The 18,452-nt window shown below is 45.7% G+C and overlaps 1 protein-coding gene and 1 long non-coding RNA gene across 3 annotated transcripts in view; both read right to left on the bottom strand.

Moving 5' to 3' along the window:
- Nucleotides 1-2,181: 2,181 nt before the first annotated feature.
- Nucleotides 2,182-6,995, bottom strand: LOC147705756 (uncharacterized). Its single transcript, XR_015297606.1, has 2 exons — nucleotides 2,785-6,995; nucleotides 2,182-2,637 (listed from the first exon to the last, which is right to left on the bottom strand). It is a non-coding gene; the product is annotated as an uncharacterized LOC147705756 (long non-coding RNA).
- A 2,155-nt stretch (nucleotides 6,996-9,150) lies between these two features.
- LOC147705755 (band 4.1-like protein 1) overlaps nucleotides 9,151-18,452 on the bottom strand; it is a 644,658-nt gene continuing 635,356 nt past the window's right edge. For both annotated transcript variants that reach the window (XM_086932199.1, XM_086932200.1), the window contains one exon: nucleotides 9,151-9,937. In XM_086932199.1, coding sequence (XP_086788325.1) covers nucleotides 9,929-9,937 — 9 coding nt within the window. In that variant the 3' untranslated portion in view covers nucleotides 9,151-9,928. The remainder of the gene's footprint in view (nucleotides 9,938-18,452) is intronic.

The raw sequence follows: 18,452 nt of genomic DNA, 5'->3' as shown, positions 1-18,452 counted from the left end.
CGGTGGAGTGGCTGAAGGAGATGTGCTTGCTGGAGGAGAAGACGGGGTCAAGCGTGTGGCCGGCGTAGTGGGTGGGGGTGTTCACTAGTTGCTTGAGTCCGAGGTTGGCGAGAATGTCCAGTAGGGTGGTGGTGTTGCGGTCATTGTTGTTTTCTAGGTGGAAGTTGAGGTTTCCTAGGAGGATGTAGTCTGCGGAGGCGAGGGCGTGCGGGCTGATGAAGTCTGCGATGGCTTCGCTGAATAGAGTGCGTGGTCCCGGGGGTCTGTAGATGAGGGTGCCTCTAAGGGCGGTCCTGGGGTCGGTGTGTATCTGGAAGTGCAGGTGTTTGGCGGCTGTGAGGGTGTCTTCCGAGCTGGTCGTGATGCGGATGGTGTGTCTGTGGACTATGGCGATGCCTCCTCCGGTTTGGTTGGTGGGGTCCTTCTGGGTGATCTTGTAGCCGTCCGGGATGGCTATGGCAATGTCGGGGGCTGAGGAGGCGTTCATCCAGGTTTCCGAGAGGAAGGCGACGTCCGGAGCTGTTGTGTCTAGGAGGTTCCAGATTTCGACTGCGTGCCTGTGGACGGAGCGGGTGTTGAGCAGGATGCACTTGAGGTGGTTCTTGCTGGTGGTAGGCTTGGTGGGTGCTGGCCTGGGACGGATGCTGGTGAATTTGCACTCTTGGCAGGTGAAGGGTCCGTGGGTGCGGTTCGGGGTGGCCAGGTAGCAGGCGGGGTTCCGGCATGTGTTGAGTGTGTGAAGGCTGGCGGCGTCGTATGCTTGTCGGGTACGTTGGCATCGGGGTGGCGAATGGGAAGGGGAGAGTGGACAGAGAGAAAAGGGGGGCGGGCCGCAGGGGAGCAGCGGCAGGGATCGGGGAGTGGGAAAAAGCAGAAAACAGTAAAACACAAGCGAAGAAAAGGCAAAAAACACAAGTGGAAAAAGGCAGGACACAAGTCAGGGGCACCACACAGGGGAGGAAACAATACAAAGAGCTGGCACAGAGAATGAAGGAGAAGCCGGAGAAGCAGGAGTCACTGCCTCAGGGGCGGCGGCGGGCAGGCGGTGGTAGCGAGGGGCACCGGGCGTACTCAGGGAGAGCCACGCGGCGGGTGGAGCGACCGTCTCTTTCGAGGTCAGGGTAGGTCACATATAAAATGCTGATTACAGTGGCACCTAATCCACCGATTAGACAAAGGTTTTGTAAGCAGGCTTGAAAAAGGTGTTTCGGACTTGGAAACATGCCTGCATGTGAACTATGCTGCACAGAATCAAATTGAATTTCATGAACTGAGAAATCCTTGCTGATGAAATACTATGTCTGAAAAAAGTGACATGGAATGGGATTGTATTTCAGAAATTGGAATATCTTTACTGAAGGAACGAACATTGGAGAATAATGAAGAATTTAAAGACTGCCAGAAAATTAAATTTATTAATAAAATGGTTACTTTTTTTGGCGTGCCTTCACATGTTCTAAATACAGTTTAATCTGGAACTTCAGGGCAGCAATAGGTACTTTGAAAACTACACCCAGGCTGAGCTAGCATCTCCTAAATTACCCAAGTTGCTGTAGATGATACATGTGTAACATGATGAAGTGACTGTCCATAAGTGGTGGAGCACCACCGAACACCCCTGATGGTAAAGTGTGCAGCATTTGGCGAAACTCTGTAAACTAATAAGACATAGAAGTGAATGTGTGAGTGCAGCTGTATCTTGATATCACAAAGTTATGGCACAAGCACTCTAAATGTAAATCACAATGCTTGGCCTTTAAAGCTCTACATGGCATAGGGCCTCCGTTTTTGAGGTCTCATCTGAAATGGTATGTGCGGCCAGAAGTTTAAGATCAGCTCATACAAAACTTCTACAAACACCTAAGTTCAAGCAGGTCCACTGAGGTGGAAGAAGTTTCCTGCTAGGGACAGTTAAGACCTGGAATCTTCTTTCGATCACAATAAAGAACAGCACATCGCTTATGTCTTTTAGAAGGGCACTAAAAACCTGACTCTTTGCCAACTGAGTCAGCTTGTATCCCATACCAGAATCACTCTGTTCTACCAACTCTAGCGCCAAGATGCCCCTGGTCATTCATGCACTTTACAAATATACCAATTAAATCATTCCAATTTTAATTGTTCTGTTTACGCCAGAGGCACATTTATCAGCCAGAGAAATAAAAAAGATAGAGGGACAAATCGGTACCACACATTTATTTCACTTTTATTGGATACAAGACCAGTGAACACACACGCATACATCACCAAGCACTGAGAGGGAAAGGGAAGTTGAAGGGAACATAAGGAGGCAGGGATGTGACGGGAGCCGGGGAGGAGAGAGTGAAGGGACGACGTGGCATTGCATTTGGCTGGTAAGGTGCAATTTTATAGTTCTTAATACTCATGCAATCTCAGACTGGCATCTGATGAAAGCTGCAGGTTGTTAACAATCTTCCCTAACACTCACTGGCATTCTCTTCAGATCCCAACATCTGGCCTCAAACACACACACACACACATACATCTCTTAACTTAGAACATGTCACTTTTCGAAAGCCAGCTAGATGAGAATAGGGGAGTGGAGCATGGGGACCAACTCAAACACATGTCAAGCTTTCAGGATAGATACAGATTTGTCATCTGCATTGTTAACACCTTGGCTGCTAGAGGCCCCCCCCCCCCCCCGGTGCTGCACTCGCAGATTTACCATTGTTCATGACGAGCTCAGCTCGTCATCAGCACAGCTCAACCGTGCCTCATAACGAGCTGAGCTCGTCATGAGCATCAAAGGGGTTAAGAGACAGCGGGAGGGCAGCCTCAGCACAACCACAACCCATACACATCTGATTTACTAGTCTCCACAAACGTTGCCAGGAAACAAGCATCCTTCACAATAAACATGGAAAAGGTACAATTCTTTCCTGGAGTCTCTTTTTGATTAACAACAGTCAGGCATCAAAATGAAGAAACCTTCCCTCTAGATGAGCTGCCCTATCTAGAATGTATCACAAAAAGATTGCAGTGCTTGTGTATGCCTCAGTGCTGTTGAGTGCACCGCATACGATTGAGTGTGTGAAAATTCCACAGCCTTTGAGCACTTACTAATTTTGCTGCAAGGGTATTCTGGAAGCTGCCCCTGCCATAGTAATCTCTGAGGTTTTTACATTGATCGTGGTGGTCCCATGCTTCACTCCCTTCATATAGTGCGCCAGCGAAACCAAGACACCAGCACAATCTGATCATAGCGCCCTTTCCTTGAACAAGTCTATTATATAGTTCTGAAGATCTTCTCTTTTATAACTTCACAGTTGATATGGCTGAGAAGTGTTCAGTGGAGAGATCAGGGCCTGCATGCCCATGCCCCTCCTTGCGAATCCTCGCCAGATGCTCCACCTTTGATAGCAACCATCCAAGTCAAGATGTCAACCTGGCAAAGGGAGTTAGAAGATTCAATCCGTGATAAAGTTCTGTTGATTTTGAGAGAATAAAGTCTGTTGTCTATGTTTTCTTTTGTGAAGAGCAAATGTTACTAGGAATGCCACAGTCAGTCGACACATAATTTAAAAACATCATCATACACACCAGCACAAGGACTTATTGAGTATCATGATTTTTCTGGCTTTTTTTTGGTTATTTTTTTGTTATATATAATATACATAACTCTGAAGCGCATCCATATAGAAGAATCCCTAGAGGCCGCCTTATCTTACAAGTGAAGAAACCATATTCACATCAGCCAAGTTTGTTATCCAGAGCTACTCCCAAATTACCTTCAATGGAAGGAGAGACACAGACTGACAAAAAGAAAACTGAAAGATATATACGGCAATACTAGGTCAAAGGAAAATTGTGTTGAGGCTAATGACACAGGTTCCTAAAAATGGATTTTGGGTAAAAATTAAAATAAATTGTCATGATATGTTTCTTTAGAATATGCCAGATTAAGGTTTGTTAAACATCATTATTTTTTACTTCACAGTGGCATTTCTATCTATCCAGCCTCACTGAAGCTACACCAACATTTCCAGCAACAGAATGATGAGTTTGTCCAGGTCTGAAACAATCCCTACACTAATAGGAATCAATATCTGAAAGTGAGAGGACATGGCTGTCTTGTTTATGTTTACAAATATTAAAGGCTGAGGGTTTGGAGCACCTGAACTGATTGCAAATTGCTGGATTGGACTAGTCTACAACTCTATACAGAAACACACCCTGTTGCGGATCATGACCAATTTGGTGCAGACCACATCTTGGAGAATACCTGGAGACTAGATCAAGGACTTATGCCTTGCAACAACTCCTGGAATCTACAGCCACAATTAAATTGCTAGCCTCTGGTCCCCTATCAAGTAAATATATAGGATTAACATCCCTAGAACCTGTGATCACTCAAGTTACAATAACGTATATTTTGTAAACTAGTCCGTGTAGTAGCTTTTCCCTTCATTACGTTGTTCTTGACTCAGAATAGTAACAGATGCCTGAACCCGACCGTGCTACATGCTCATCTGACCCACAAGGTGTACCATAAAGAAATAAGCCTGATAGCACTGTGCACTGGTTTAATTTGCATTTACATGTTGGTATTGCGATCTCCGAGTCAATCATCATGGTTCGTAGTGTAAGTTGGGTGGGTGTGGACAGCAAGAGATAGGCGGGGAACTGCGTGGTGGCAAATGTAAACCAACCTTCGATTGTGGAACATATTTTGGCTGCCTCATTTCCACTGAGGTTCATTGATCCACCTGGCATTTTAGCTCTCCCCCAGAAAAGGTCTGCCACCCTCCTAGGTACCAGGTATGGCAGGCGCAGGGTTCTCGTAATAGTATTTGCTCAGTTATCCAGCAGCCTCCATCCCCGAGCCTTTCAAATAGATTTTCCCCTTTGAGCAGTCTTGAGTTGTGCGACTGACTGGGGACCATCCATTCACCCCCATCACTCCCCACGCCCTCCACCCCTTTAGCGGCCACCTCGGCTGAGAATATTGTGGTATTATTAGCCAAGTCACTGATCCCAACTGGGTGCAGTTTGATAAATTATGTCAGTTTGTTTGCCTTCAGGAATCATGGGAGGTGAAGAACACCTTCTTTTTGGAAGGTTACAAGACCTCCTTTCCCCCCGCAGTGCCCTCCATGGCAGGTAGGGCCAGAGAGGGACTGATCACTTTCGTAGCAGTGGAACGGAGTCGGCCTGACTCGGATTTGTTCTGGGAATCGCAGACGATGCAGGGGCTAAAGATATTGGTGCTTGGTATCGCCCCAATAGTACTAGTTAACTTCTATAACAAAAGGGCTGGGCCTGATGGGTTTTCCAGCCATCATCGTATAAACATGGCCCTGAACTCCCTGATGAAGTCTTGCACTGGTAGGAGGATGTTAATGTAAGTGGGGGATTTTAACTGCCACTTATTTGAAAGACATTTAGCGTCTGACATATTTAAACCCAAATGCATGCTGTCGAAGAGGCTCCATTTCACACACTCCAGGATGGGGCTAGAGCTTGGTGCTAATTTAAACTCCCATAATCTGGTGTTTGCACCCCAGCCTTCTCAGTTCACAAGGAGCTTGGAATAAGGTATCTAGCTGACACTTGCCCTCAGCCCACTGCTGTGTTGGGTTAAGATCTGGACGAAGGAGGATCTAAATCTTAAACAGACTGATTCTCTCAGACTGTCTGTCCCTTGACCTTGCACATCGAATCCCCTGGATAGCTTATGTGAAGGCAGCTTTTGCCTCTCTAGGGAAAGCAGATTTATATTCTGATCCCCACTTACTGACGCCCCGGGAATTGAAGAGAGTGAAGGTGCTGGTCCTTGAGATGGCTTTGTTAACCAGGGAATAGTCTGAGCTACTGAAACCCTTGTATAGGGGATACATCTTTTAAAACCCGTTCGGGGTATGGAACATTACTTAGTGCAGATTTAACTTATTACACCATCTCCTGGCCTCACCTAGTGGATGGGTAAAACCTGGTCTTAGGTTGCCCTGCGGTTGTGACAATAGGTCTCCGTAGGACAATTTACATTTTGTAATGTATTGCAATTATTTTAGGAGGTATAGAAAGCAGTTTTTAGCACCACTATTGAAATCCTTGAAGTTCATTTAAGTACACCCTGCTCTTGTGTACCTGCAGACGTTCCCCAATGAACATGTTTTATTAGCTGTTTCCTGTCTTTTAAGAGCAGCACTGATGTCAAGGCGATCAAGACCCGACTGACCATTGCATCGCTGCATACAGGATGCTTCTTATTTGTTTTTACTGTTATCTGGGTTTTAAATTGTATATATTCTATGCGTATGTGTTATATAAGTATGATTTTATGTAATGTTCTCTGTGTTCTTTTATGGCTGTTGTTGTCAACTTAATAAGGAGTTTATGACGATCAGTTGAAAATGGATTTTTGTAAAGGGTGAATATTTACAATTTTTACTGAGGCATCCTTTTTGGGATGAAATACCGCCCCATTTGCATATGAATATATATTAAATCAGTACAAAGTATTGTAGTGAGAGAATGCATGGCTTGGGCAAAATATTTGTATAAATAGCTTTAGGCTGCTGAACAGTCTTGGCTGTAGGACCACTATGTTGCATTAAAAGAATATCTCTTTCTTAAGGAGAATCAGTACTATAAGATCACATTGGTAGCTGGAGCAGCATCCACACAGTGTATCAGATGATGCACAAGAGCTCAGAAAGCCCTCTGTGCAAACCTGCTCATCACCAAAGCTCAGGTGACTTCTTTGTGTACAACTCTACACCACAGTAGTGCAAAGACAATCTTTGCATTGCAGTTCTCTACACCAGGATTCTCAAATGAGCAGCTTATAAGCTGCCGGTAGCTCTCCAGCTATCTGGAAGTAGCACTACGTGCAGCCCAGCCTACTAAATTTGAAGCCTATGTTTGGTTGAATTAATGTATGTATGAAAAACATGTGTTCTGGTTGAAAATGTGTGTAATTTCAGAACTCAAAGGCTGGTCTTTGCAAATAATGGATATATATATATATAGTGAACAAGGCGGCAACGCCGAAACGCGTCTAAGCAGACACTGATCTAAGAATAAAAGTTTGTATTCAGATTCACGGAGTCAGCGCCTTCTTCTATCGTATGAGCATGGTATGAAAGAATATATATATATATATATATATATATATATATATATATATATATATAAATGTGATATTTGTGTAATAAATCATGCACTATTACTAATATTATTACATTTGTGCCAGGGGCATTGCAGTTGCCATGTGTTACCCAGGTAAAGGCATTGCAAATTGAAAAAGGGCTTTTTACATTACTGCCAGCTACCCTGCCTGATGTACCGAGGTGATCACTGTTGGTAATCTTGCGTAGGTGGCCTCCAATGTAATCTTGTCTGCCATGGTCACTATTACAACACTAATATTCGTAGCCAAACACTGCTATTAGTAGCTCAGGATGATTTTCATTTAAAGTAAGTAGTTCCTAATACAAAAAATATTGGAGACCCCTGCTCTACACAGCCAGGGAGCCTAGATGGCTCTTTATGTTTTGTTCTGTCCCTGCCAGGTGAGATCTGATGGCTCCCCATGCCTAGTGTCCACATTAGGTAAGATTTCAGGTATTTATTCCTGCACACAATCTTCACCAAGGGAACAGGCATCACAAAAGAAAGGCTGATGCATCTACCAATTATTAAACGTTCAGCACTTGTACCATGCTTCTAATCAGTGCTTCGTAGGACTCATTTACCTTCTTACATTGATATCTTTGTTAACAAATGCGGAACGCTGCTTGTCCGGGTCACCAGAACTGAATGCAGACCACTTCATTGGATTAGCATATAATTCTGTAGACTGACACACTCCGTTGTAGATCAGAACAGATGTGGTGCAGGCCACTTCTTAGGGAACCCCAGACATAATGCATTTCCTAATGTCGTTCCTACTATCAGATGAACTAGTGGAATTTAAATGCCTATAAACTTTGATTGCTAAAGTTTCACAACATATATTTACAGATATAGCCCATTATAGTTGGTAGGGTAGTCTCTACCTTCACCACGTTGTTGTAGACAGTGCTTCTTGACAGATATATCAACTTGGTATACCATGTCACCACCCTGTCCACAGGTTACACCATACAGAACAAGTCCTGATGGAGCACGACCAGCAAGTTTGACCTGAACACTCTACACTTACCTGTCTGTTCATCAGGCTATCTCTCTCAGCCATGTAACCAGATAAGTAGAGATCTGCCACTGTGTAGGATCATCCTGTCAGTGCCAGGGAACACTGCCTCACAGGTGTATGGACTGCCCGTTGAATTATTTCAGCTTTAGGTCTAAGGACGGTGTTAAACATAGAGTGTCACAATAATCTGGGGCAAGCCAGTCTGTGTAACAAATGCTACTCTACTTTGTATATACACCCAACCAAGTTCTGAGATCAGTGTGCTTTTTCCAGCCGTGCATCATACAGAATTACAAATGCACAGTATTGTGAATCAATCTGTTTGTTCGGGGCATGCTAGTAAGACACTGTGGTGATCACAGTGAAGGTAGATCAACCAGGAACTTTGATGGTTACAATACAGGGTAAAGATCTACTCTCGTGTACGATTTGCCTTTTCACACCCTCACATATCACCCGGTAGATACCCATAGACGAAACGTCTTGCATTATTAATCTATTCCTCTCAAGCATTCAGCCATGCAGGCACAGTGCAGGTTGACCAGCTTGTCTCTTAGAGGAAGTCTTGATTGAAATGCAGAGGCATAATCCAGTGGGTGTGTATTTGTATGAGCGCAAGAAGTGAGTTGCTTTTTTAAAGCAGACTACCACAAAGACTCAAAATGGACGTTTCCATCCTGTTACCCATAGGTCTTATGCATCTAAATTAGGAGGCTAAGTTTAATGTGGGAACTGCAGGATTCGATCAGTAATTCTGCAAGGTAAGAAAAGGGACCCCCCCCCCCCCCACACCAAACAAATGTAACCAACATAACCGTGACCAGCCTCCTTCTCTAAAGATAGAACACTTTCTTATATGTCTTCAGTGCGTTAACATTCAGATGCAATGAGTCCAGCATAGTGTACGACTAGCCTTTTTCTCAACAACGTGATATCATAGGGTCCATCGTATTATGGTACCCAGCTGCAACTTTAAGGCTTAATATATTGGTGAAAAAAAATATATTTTCTTTACATAGGCTACTGACACGCAAGTTGCAATGCATGAGATCCACTTGATGTTTAAACTGTTTTTTTCAGACCATCTGTTCCAAATCCTCAACACAGGCTTCTTGAACCTTCCTCCCTTCAAGTGCAATGATTAGTGGCTTGATGACCTTATTAGTGAAACTAACCTAGTCTGCCCTTTAGCCAGGAAAATAATAGGGAATTATTGGAAGTGGGAGAGATGGATGGTTGGCCTTTGCATTTCAAAGTAGATTCTCTCTCTCTCTCTCTCTCTCTCTCTCACACACACACACACATATACATGACAACCACCATCTGTTCCTCACAATACAATTCTTAATAGCCTGTGGCCAGATCCAATGCGGCATGCAAAGTGTTACTCCGTGCGGCAGGGTGGGTAGCATATGTGACCCACATTAAGGTAATGCTGTTGTGTGATGGTCTGTCCTCTCACTCAAACGCTGAACAGGGGGTTGAACAGGCAATGCCGGAATGGGGTACGGGTTTTTTCTTTTCTTATGAGTTATTTCTCTCAAAAAGATTGCGACCTCAGCTTTGCAGTATCTTTGCAAGGTCACATTTTATGATCCCAGGAAATATTAAAACGTTTTTAATTCTTTTTGTCTCTCTGTCGAGGAGGGAGTCCTGGCGGTCAGTGTGTCTGGATATTCTCATGGAGGAATGTAGCACGGTTGTGGACGCCTTGGCTCTTCACAAAATTGGGGTTTGAGTCGCGACACCAACTTCCCAATGCGGAGGTCAAGAGTCCTAGAAAAGGCAGAAACAGAGAGTGACGAGTCAATAAGTTTGCATTCAGCGAGAAAGAACAAGAAAGAGAAAGTGAGAGAGCGCGGTGTGTGCGTGTGTGTGTGTGTGTGTGTGTGAAAGGGTATATTCAGATAACAAGACCCTTCTTTACAAGTTTTTGGAAATGTTTAAGGAACAGCAGTTGGGTTTTGAAACCAAACGTTTTGAAACAAAATAGAGCAAATGTGATTATTGGATGTAGTGTAGACACATTACCACTTAGTTGCACTTCAGTTCCATGTCCTATATCAGGAGGCCTATACGCCTAAGTAACAAACATCTTTCAGCCTCCTACATCATTTAAATACATTTTTGGCTCCTTACCTCTGCCAATGGAAGGGTATAAGCAAAAACAGGTCTTGTTTTTGTCCCTGTCTAACCAGCAGTAGGCGACCTTGCACATTGAAGACACTAACCTCCAAGTGGGAACATCTTGGTGGGGACCATGTCTCCTTTGTTTATTTTATCCTTTAGGAACATGGTGTCATGATTACACAACATAGCGGTGTCAGGCACTTTAGAGTTACAGGAAATAACAAGCTTAAGAAAACAAGTTACTTACCTGTAACTTTCGTTTTCTAATATTGGAAACTTTCATAGATTCCCATGCTTGTATCATTCCCCGTCGTCGGAATGGGAGTCCCCGGTATACATAAAATAGAAATAGAAATCATTACCAAAACAGAACCTAGGCCTAGGCCCATTCTTGTTTTGCAACCTATCCACCTCTTTTTGTAAAAGAGACAAAAAAAATGAACAACCAATCAGATTAGCCTAACCCCTTAGAACCCTCCTGAGAGAGGCTCAGAACCTCAGATTTTCGTAGCCGTTGTGTAACTAATACCACTGAAGATGGAAGAGGCTGAGCTTTCCCAGGGTAGGCGGGTGGGTCGCATGGGAATCTATGAAAGTTTCCAATACTGGAGAACCAAAGTTACAGGTAAGTAACTAGTTTTCTTACTCCAGTATTGGAACTTTCATAGATTCCCATGCTTGTATCAGAGTAGCTAGCAGTTATCAGCACATTTTGTGGAACCATGACTAATATTAAACCAAGAAGAAAGCCATTGCATATTAATCATAATGACATTTTCCATGGTCAATAACATACTTAGAAACTTCAGAGAACATAAACATATGAGGTTCAGAAATGTGCAAGAGCTGATAAAACAGTAACATGGAAGGAGGGATGAAAGTGAAAGCTCACCACTACTGAAAGAGGTTCCTTAGGACTGCTTGGCCAACTGCTGTGTCACTCTGCTTTGCAGAATCCAGGCAGTAATGCCTTGTAAACATATGGGTACTGCTCCAGGTCGCTGCACGGCAGATCTCCTGGTAAGGAACTCCAGCAAGAGGGCTGTAGAAGAAGAATTCGCCCTCGTGGAATGAGCACAGACTCGACCTTCTAGGGGCTTGCCCGCTGCCTTGTGACAATACTGGATAGCATTGGTAATCTAACAAGCGATCCATTGCTTGTAAAGGGAAAAACCCTTACGAGGGTCATTAAAAGACACAAACATTTGAGAAGACTTTCTGAAGTCTTTAGTTCATTGAAGTTAGAACTTTAAGCACCTCTGAATGTCCAGAGAGTGAAGTGCTTTCTCTGCCTGAGTAGCTGGTTGAGGGAAAAAAGTCTTAAGAATTACCGGCTCATTCAAATGAAAGTTCGAAGGAACTTTAGGTATGAATTTTGGGTTAGTAAGTAGAATCACTGTTCCTCTTTTGAACTGAAGAAAGGGTTACTGAATGGTGAGAGCCTGCCATTCTCCCACACGCCTAGCTGAAGTCAAAGCTAGAAGAAGCTCCACCTTCCAGGAGAGCAATTTCAACTCTGCCTTGTGAATAGGCTTGAAAGGAGACTTCAAAAGCTGGGCGAGAACCAAGTTTAGATGCCAAAGAGGAGGAGGAGGCTTGACTGGAGGCAAAACTCTGAAAAGTCCCTTGAGAAACTGTTTAATGATTCTTGCCGACCAGAGAGTAGGGCCTGAAGACGTGCGTCTGAAGCGAGAGATTGCCATCAGATGCACCTTGATAGAAGAGTGAGCCAGTCCTGCTTTTGCTAATGATAGAATATATGGAAAAACTTCATGCGACTCACCCTTAAAAGGATGGAGGCCATTCTGCTGGCACCAAATACAGAAACGTTTCCAGTTCAACCTGTAAGTTTTGTTTGTACTTGGGGCTCTTGCCTGAAAGAGCACCTCTTTACATTCTGCTAAGAGATTCAAACCAAGAAATTCTCGCTGCTCAGGAGCCATGCCGAGAGCTGTAGAGACTGAGGATCCGGATGCCAGACTTGGCCCTGGGACATCGTCAGCAGCGAAGGAATCGGCTGCAAAGGAAGAGGAAGGTCCAGGGAGAGAAGGTGTGGTTCTGTGAACTAAAACTGTGTGGGCCATGCAGGAGCTATCTGAATCATCCTGCACGGTTCTGCTTTGAGTTTCCTGAGAAGCCTGGGGATCAGAGGAATGGGGGGAAAAGCATAAACAAATGCACCTGACCAGGATATCGTAAGCACATTCCTCTACGATCCTGGATGGTGAAGCCTGCTTGCATAGAACCGGCATTTCTTGTTCTCCGGAGTGGCATAGAGATCTATGGAAGGTGTGCCCTATCTGTGAAAACCTTCTAAAGAGTGGAGTTATCCAGTTCCCACTTGTGGCTGACCGATTTCAGACTGCTGAGCGTTTCCGCTGCTTTGTTGAGGACACCTGGAAAATGTTTCTCTCAGAGAGATATCTCCTGCTGAATTGCCCACTCCCAGATTGCTTGGGCTTCTTGTGACAACAGTCGAGATCTGGTGCCTCCTTCTTTGTTTATATAATGCATGGCCGTTGTGTTGTCTGTACGTATAAGGATGGCCGACTGCTGTATTCATGGAAGAAGGGCCTGCAAGGCTAGGCGAATCGCTCTGAGCTTCAGCAGATTTATATGCAACAGACGATGCTGGGGCCGCCACCGGCCACTTACATGAAGGTCTTGTAACACTGCTCCCCAGCCTTCGCGAAAGGCGTCCGTAGTGATTATGTGTGAAGCAGGGCGAGCCTGAAAGAAAGACCCTGAGAAATGTTTTCTTTGGTCATCCACCATGATGCGGCGTCTCTCATGGCCTCGGTAACTGAGATCTTGTCGTCAAAGTATCCGTCGACTTGACGCCACTGCACGTCTAACTCTTCCTGGAGTGGACGCATCCGTAACCTGCAGTGAGGAATCAGGGGTATGCAGGAGGAAATGGACCCCAGCAGGGACTTAAAGAGGCGAACTGGAAGTGACTGTCTTTTTAACAATCGGGAGGCCATGGACATCAGCTTCTCTTGCCTTTCCAAGGACAGGAAAGCTTTGTTTATTGACATGTTTAGAATGGCTCCCAGAAATCTGGCTGTTCTGGAAGGACGGAGAGAAGACTTCTGTAAGTTGAGCGTTAGCCCGAGATTGGCAAACAGGAGTGTACATGTTATGACTGATTCTTGTGCTGCCTGCCTGGTAGGTGCTTTCAGCAACCAGTCATCCAGGTAAGGGAATTCTTGAAGCTTTTGTTTCTGAAGAAAGGCTGCTACCGGAGCTAATATCTTTGGAAAGATCTGTAGAGCAGATCGAAGTCCAAAGGGAAGAACTCTGAACTGAAAATGCCTGTTTGCTACTGTGAAGCGAAAAAACCTCCTGTGAGCTGGGTGTATGGGTACGTGAAAATAAGCGTCAGTGGCGCAAGGGGGCTTGGATGGCGGCGGTTGAACTAACTCCAGGGTATGGCCGTAATAAATGATGTTCAATACCCAACGGTCCGATGTTATTTGCTGCCAGTTGCGATGGAAATATGAAATTCTGGCTCCCACTGATGTCACAGGAGGAGAAGGAGCAGTAGTCAGCAAGCCGCTATTGGCGCTTGGAGTTGTCTCTGCCCTGGCGTCCTTGTCTTCCACTGTTGTTCGAGCAAGAGAAAGAAGAAGAAGAATGATTCTGCCGTTGATTGTAGTTCTGCTTGTAGGATTGTGACTGAGAACCATATGAGGAGTAACGTTGCTGTTGATAACCACCCCTGTATGTAGAGTTACCACTTACACTCGCTCCTCGGAATGGGAACTTGCATTACTGCAGAGTCCCCAAGGATTTTGCAGTTTCCATATCTTTTTTAATATCCTGGAGCGCATCATCTATATGCTTTCCAAAAAGCACTTTCCCATCAAAAAGCAGATCCAAGATTTTATTTTGGACTTCCGGGCGGAACCAAGTAGCCCGCAGCCAGCCCTGTCGACGAAGGACAGACGTGCCAGCCAAGAAGCGGAAAGCAGTCGTTGCAATATCCATTGCAAAATCAATGATTTCTGCTGATGTTATTTCGCCCTTTTAGCTTCTTTCTTTCCTTCTTCCGGCAACTGATTGAGATAGGGGAGAGGTCGCACCACATTTGGCGATCGTATCATCCAAGTATAGCCAAAGAACTAGCTGCTCTGACTAGCAGACTGGACATAGATGAAAACCATTAGCCTACATTATGAAGATGCCTGCCCTCTTTATCTGGAGGAGTGGTAAGGGGAGCTGAAGGATTTCTAGATTTCCTCTGGGCGGCTTGCAAGGTGACTGAGTCCAGCTTAGGCTGGCTGGTCAAACAGGCCGGGCTATCCTTGGAGCCTTATATTTTTTCTCCAGGCAAGGTAGAACTGGAATGACCGTGGCTGGATTTTGCATTACCTTTAAGCCTTCGTCCCAGACATGGCCTACAATTGGAATTGAACGTTCCGATCTATTATAAGGTTCGTTAAAGTCATAAAGGAAGCACTCAGATTCCACCTTGGTCATGGGCAAGTCAAATCGTTTGGCGGCTCTCTCCATTAAGTTATGGAAACCCCCTCTATTTACCGAGGGGGGGATCAACAGGTGCCGGAGCAGGAGAAGCTGGATCTGGAATAACATAGTCCTCCCACTCTGCATTTGGATCTGGAATTGTGACATTGCCTTGGTCATCGTCAGAGGTATTGTCCAGGATGGGGTGCGCAACCGGTGGAACATCCTGCGCTTCCAGTATTGGCTGAGGCTGTGGTAATTGCGGGGACGGGACGAGCAGGAGGAACAGTAGTAACAGGCACCCCCACTGTGTGTGTTGCGAACCTTTTTCTGTAATCCAACAGCATAGCTTGCAAGTCTGTCAGTAATGAGGAGGGCATTTGGACCATCTCCTGTTGTAGTCTTGATGATACTGTGAGGGAGGACCATACTGTTCAAAATCCTCCTATTCCCCTTCAGAATCTGTGTCCTGGCATTTAACGTGTAGCTGAGAAGGGCTATCAGCATACCCAAAAGGTCCACCATCCTCTTCAGATTCCTCCTCTTCTTGGAGGTCGCAGGAGGTAAAGGAGTCACCCTCCTGGGGGAAGTCATCTCCGGTGTAATCCGACGTTTTCTGAGCAAAATATACATTTTTTCCACCGTCGACGAAGAAAGCATCGTCGACGAAGAAATAGACATCATCGCCTCAGCCGTAGTTGACGCAGTCGTCGTCAATATCGTCAACATCCCCAGTCGTCGCCGCCGACGTAGTAGGCGTTGTCACACTCGTCGTCGACGTCATCATCGTCGACGCAGTAAGCATCGTCGACGAAGAAATAGACATCGTCGCCTCAGCCGTAGTTGACACAGTCGTCGTCGATATCGTCGACATCCCCAGTCGTCGTCGCCGACGTAGTAGGCGTTGTCACACTTGTCGTCGACGTCATCATCGTCAATACCATCGTCGACAATACAACTACCACCGGCGTCGAACTAGTCTACACAGAGCCCTGTGCCAATGCCGGTGAAGAGGAAACCACCATCGACGAGCCCGTCAAAGGGGTCATAGATGAAGGAGACTGTACCTTTGGTGCTTTCGTCGATGTAGTCGATGACGGCGTCATTAACGAGTGAGCCTTTTTAGATGATTTTACCTCAGAAGTCAACGATGATGGTTTTTTGAAGGTCTTTGGAGCCGCAGGAGGAGACGTTGGAGGAACAGAACTGGATTTCCTCTCAAGACTTACTCCTTTTGATAGTCCTTTCCTCTCCTTTACACAGTGGTGAGGAGATTCAACAGGACTAAGCCCTTTAGACCTATCAGAGGTCTTTTTCAAGGCCATACCAGGGCGTTTCTCAGAGAGGAAGGAGAATCTCTACCCCTTTTTACAGACCTTGTGGAGGAAGTTGCAGAAGATGCTTTGTCGCTATCACTGGACAATTGGCTCCTTTCTTGATTTTAGCTTCTGGAGCCAGGTCAAAAGACACCCTTCAAGGTCTCGTAGAGTCTTGGTACAGAATGTGTGGCATATCTTACAGTCTGTAGCCTTATGGTCTGGGTACAGACAGTAAATACAATCTTTGTGCTTGTCTTCAATATATAACCTCTTCTTAGCACAAGTAGCACAGGCTTTAAAGAGGGCCTTCTTCTCCTTATCCGACATCCTGAAGAAGTTGTTGAAGAAAAAACTGGTTAAAAGGTTGTAGAATTAAAGTTGTAAGAAAAACTGATGCAGAGCTCAGTGGAGACTCCCTTGCACAATGTGCGGTAGAAAATCTGAGGTTCTGAGCCTCTCTCAGGAGGGTTCTAAGGGGTGAGGCTAATCTGATTGGTTGTTAATTTTTTTTGTCTCTTTTACAAAAAGAGGTGGATAGGTTGCAAAACAAGAATGGGCCTAAACCTAGGTTCTGTTTTGGTAATGGTTTCTATTGCTATTTTATGTATACTGGAACTCCCATCCCGACGACAGGGAATGATACAAGCATGGGAATCTATGAAAGTTCCAATACTGGAGTAAATGGTGATTGCTTGATGCTTGCTGCAACTGGAGTGCTAGATACAATTACCATCAGGATCAGAGGAGAGGTGGAGTGTGCAGCGGTGAAAGCAGAAACAAGATGAAACTAACTTGAATCTCACAGGAAACAGGATTTTGGAATCGGCGGGCAGCTTAGATATCATATAAATGGAGAATGGTGTAGGAGACTCAGTGCTTCCCAAAGCAGGCTATGGTTGGCAGTCGTTGGAGGTTCACTGAAGAGCCAGTATCTTGTGGGAGGAGCACTGGGTTGGACCGCATCAACCAAACTGGAGGAGGCATCGCCATCATCCACAAGAACACTATCCGCATCACAACCAACTCCGATGACATCCTCACATCCGCCGAACACCTTCACTTCCAGATCCACACCCACCCCAAGACTACACTCAGAGGCACCCTGATCTACAGGCCACCAGGTCCCCGCACACAATTCAGCGAAGACATCACTGACTTCATCAGCCCACACACCCTCCCCTCCGAGGACTACATTCTACTGGGAGACTTCAACTTCCACCTGGAAAAGAACAACGACAGCAACACCACCACCCTTCTGGACAACCTGGCCAATCTCGGACTCAAACAACTTGTTGACACCCCCACCCACTTTGCCGGACACACGCTCGACCCTATCTTCACCTCCAGCAAGCACATCTCCTTCTACCACACCACAGCTCTCCATTGGACGGACCACAGCTGCGTTCACTTCAACTACAAAAAGACCACGACCCACAACCTCCCTCAACCAATTCCCCGAAGAAACTGGAACAAAATTACCACCGACCAGCTCTTCACATCGCTTCACAAAAACCCTCCTGCCAAATCATCGGACTCAAACCAAGCAGCCATCAACCTCACACAATGGATTACCCACTGCGCCGACGAACTAGCACCCTTGAAAAACCATCAAATCAAGCAAGGTAGCAAAAAAGCCCCCTGGTTCAACGATGACCTTAAGAAATCCAAGAAGTCCTGTCGCACCCTCGAGAAAGTCTGGAGAAAAAACCCAACCACTGATAACCTGGCCACCTTCAAGAACGCCACCCGCAAACACCACCAACTGATTCGATCCACCAAGAAATCAGCATTCAAGGATCGACTTGACAACAACGCCCATAACAGCAAAGAACTATTCCACATCGTCAAAGAATTTACCAACCCCACCGCCGGCACCAACGACATCACTCCATCTCAAGTCCTCTGCGACTCCCTAGCCTCATTCTTCCACAACAAAATCGCCGACATACATAACAGCTTTGAAAACCAGCCTGGAGACCAGTCCAACCCACCCACCTCCGAACCAAAACCCTCCTCTAACAACCTTTGCGCCTGGAACCCAATCACCACCGAAGACACCATCCACCTGATGAACTCCATCCACTCAGGATCGCCAACCGACCCATGTCCCCACCACATTTTCAACAAAGCAGACTCCATTATCGCACCCCATCTCCGAGACGTCATCAACTGCTCCTTCAACTCCGCGACCTTCCCGGAAAGCTGGAAACATGCCGAACTCAGCGCCCTTTTGAAGAAACCCACAGCAGACCCCACAAACTTAAGAACTACCGCCCCATCTCGCTCCTCCCATTCCCTGCCAAAGTCATTGAGAAAGCCGTCAACAGTCAGCTCGCCACCTTCCTCGAATCCAACAAATCCCTCGACCCCTCACA

Source organism: Lissotriton vulgaris, chromosome 7 (assembly GCF_964263255.1).
Source record: "Lissotriton vulgaris chromosome 7, aLisVul1.2, whole genome shotgun sequence".
NCBI classification, from domain to species: Eukaryota; Metazoa; Chordata; class Amphibia; order Caudata; family Salamandridae; genus Lissotriton; species Lissotriton vulgaris.
This window is presented reverse-complemented; position numbering and strand designations above follow the sequence as displayed.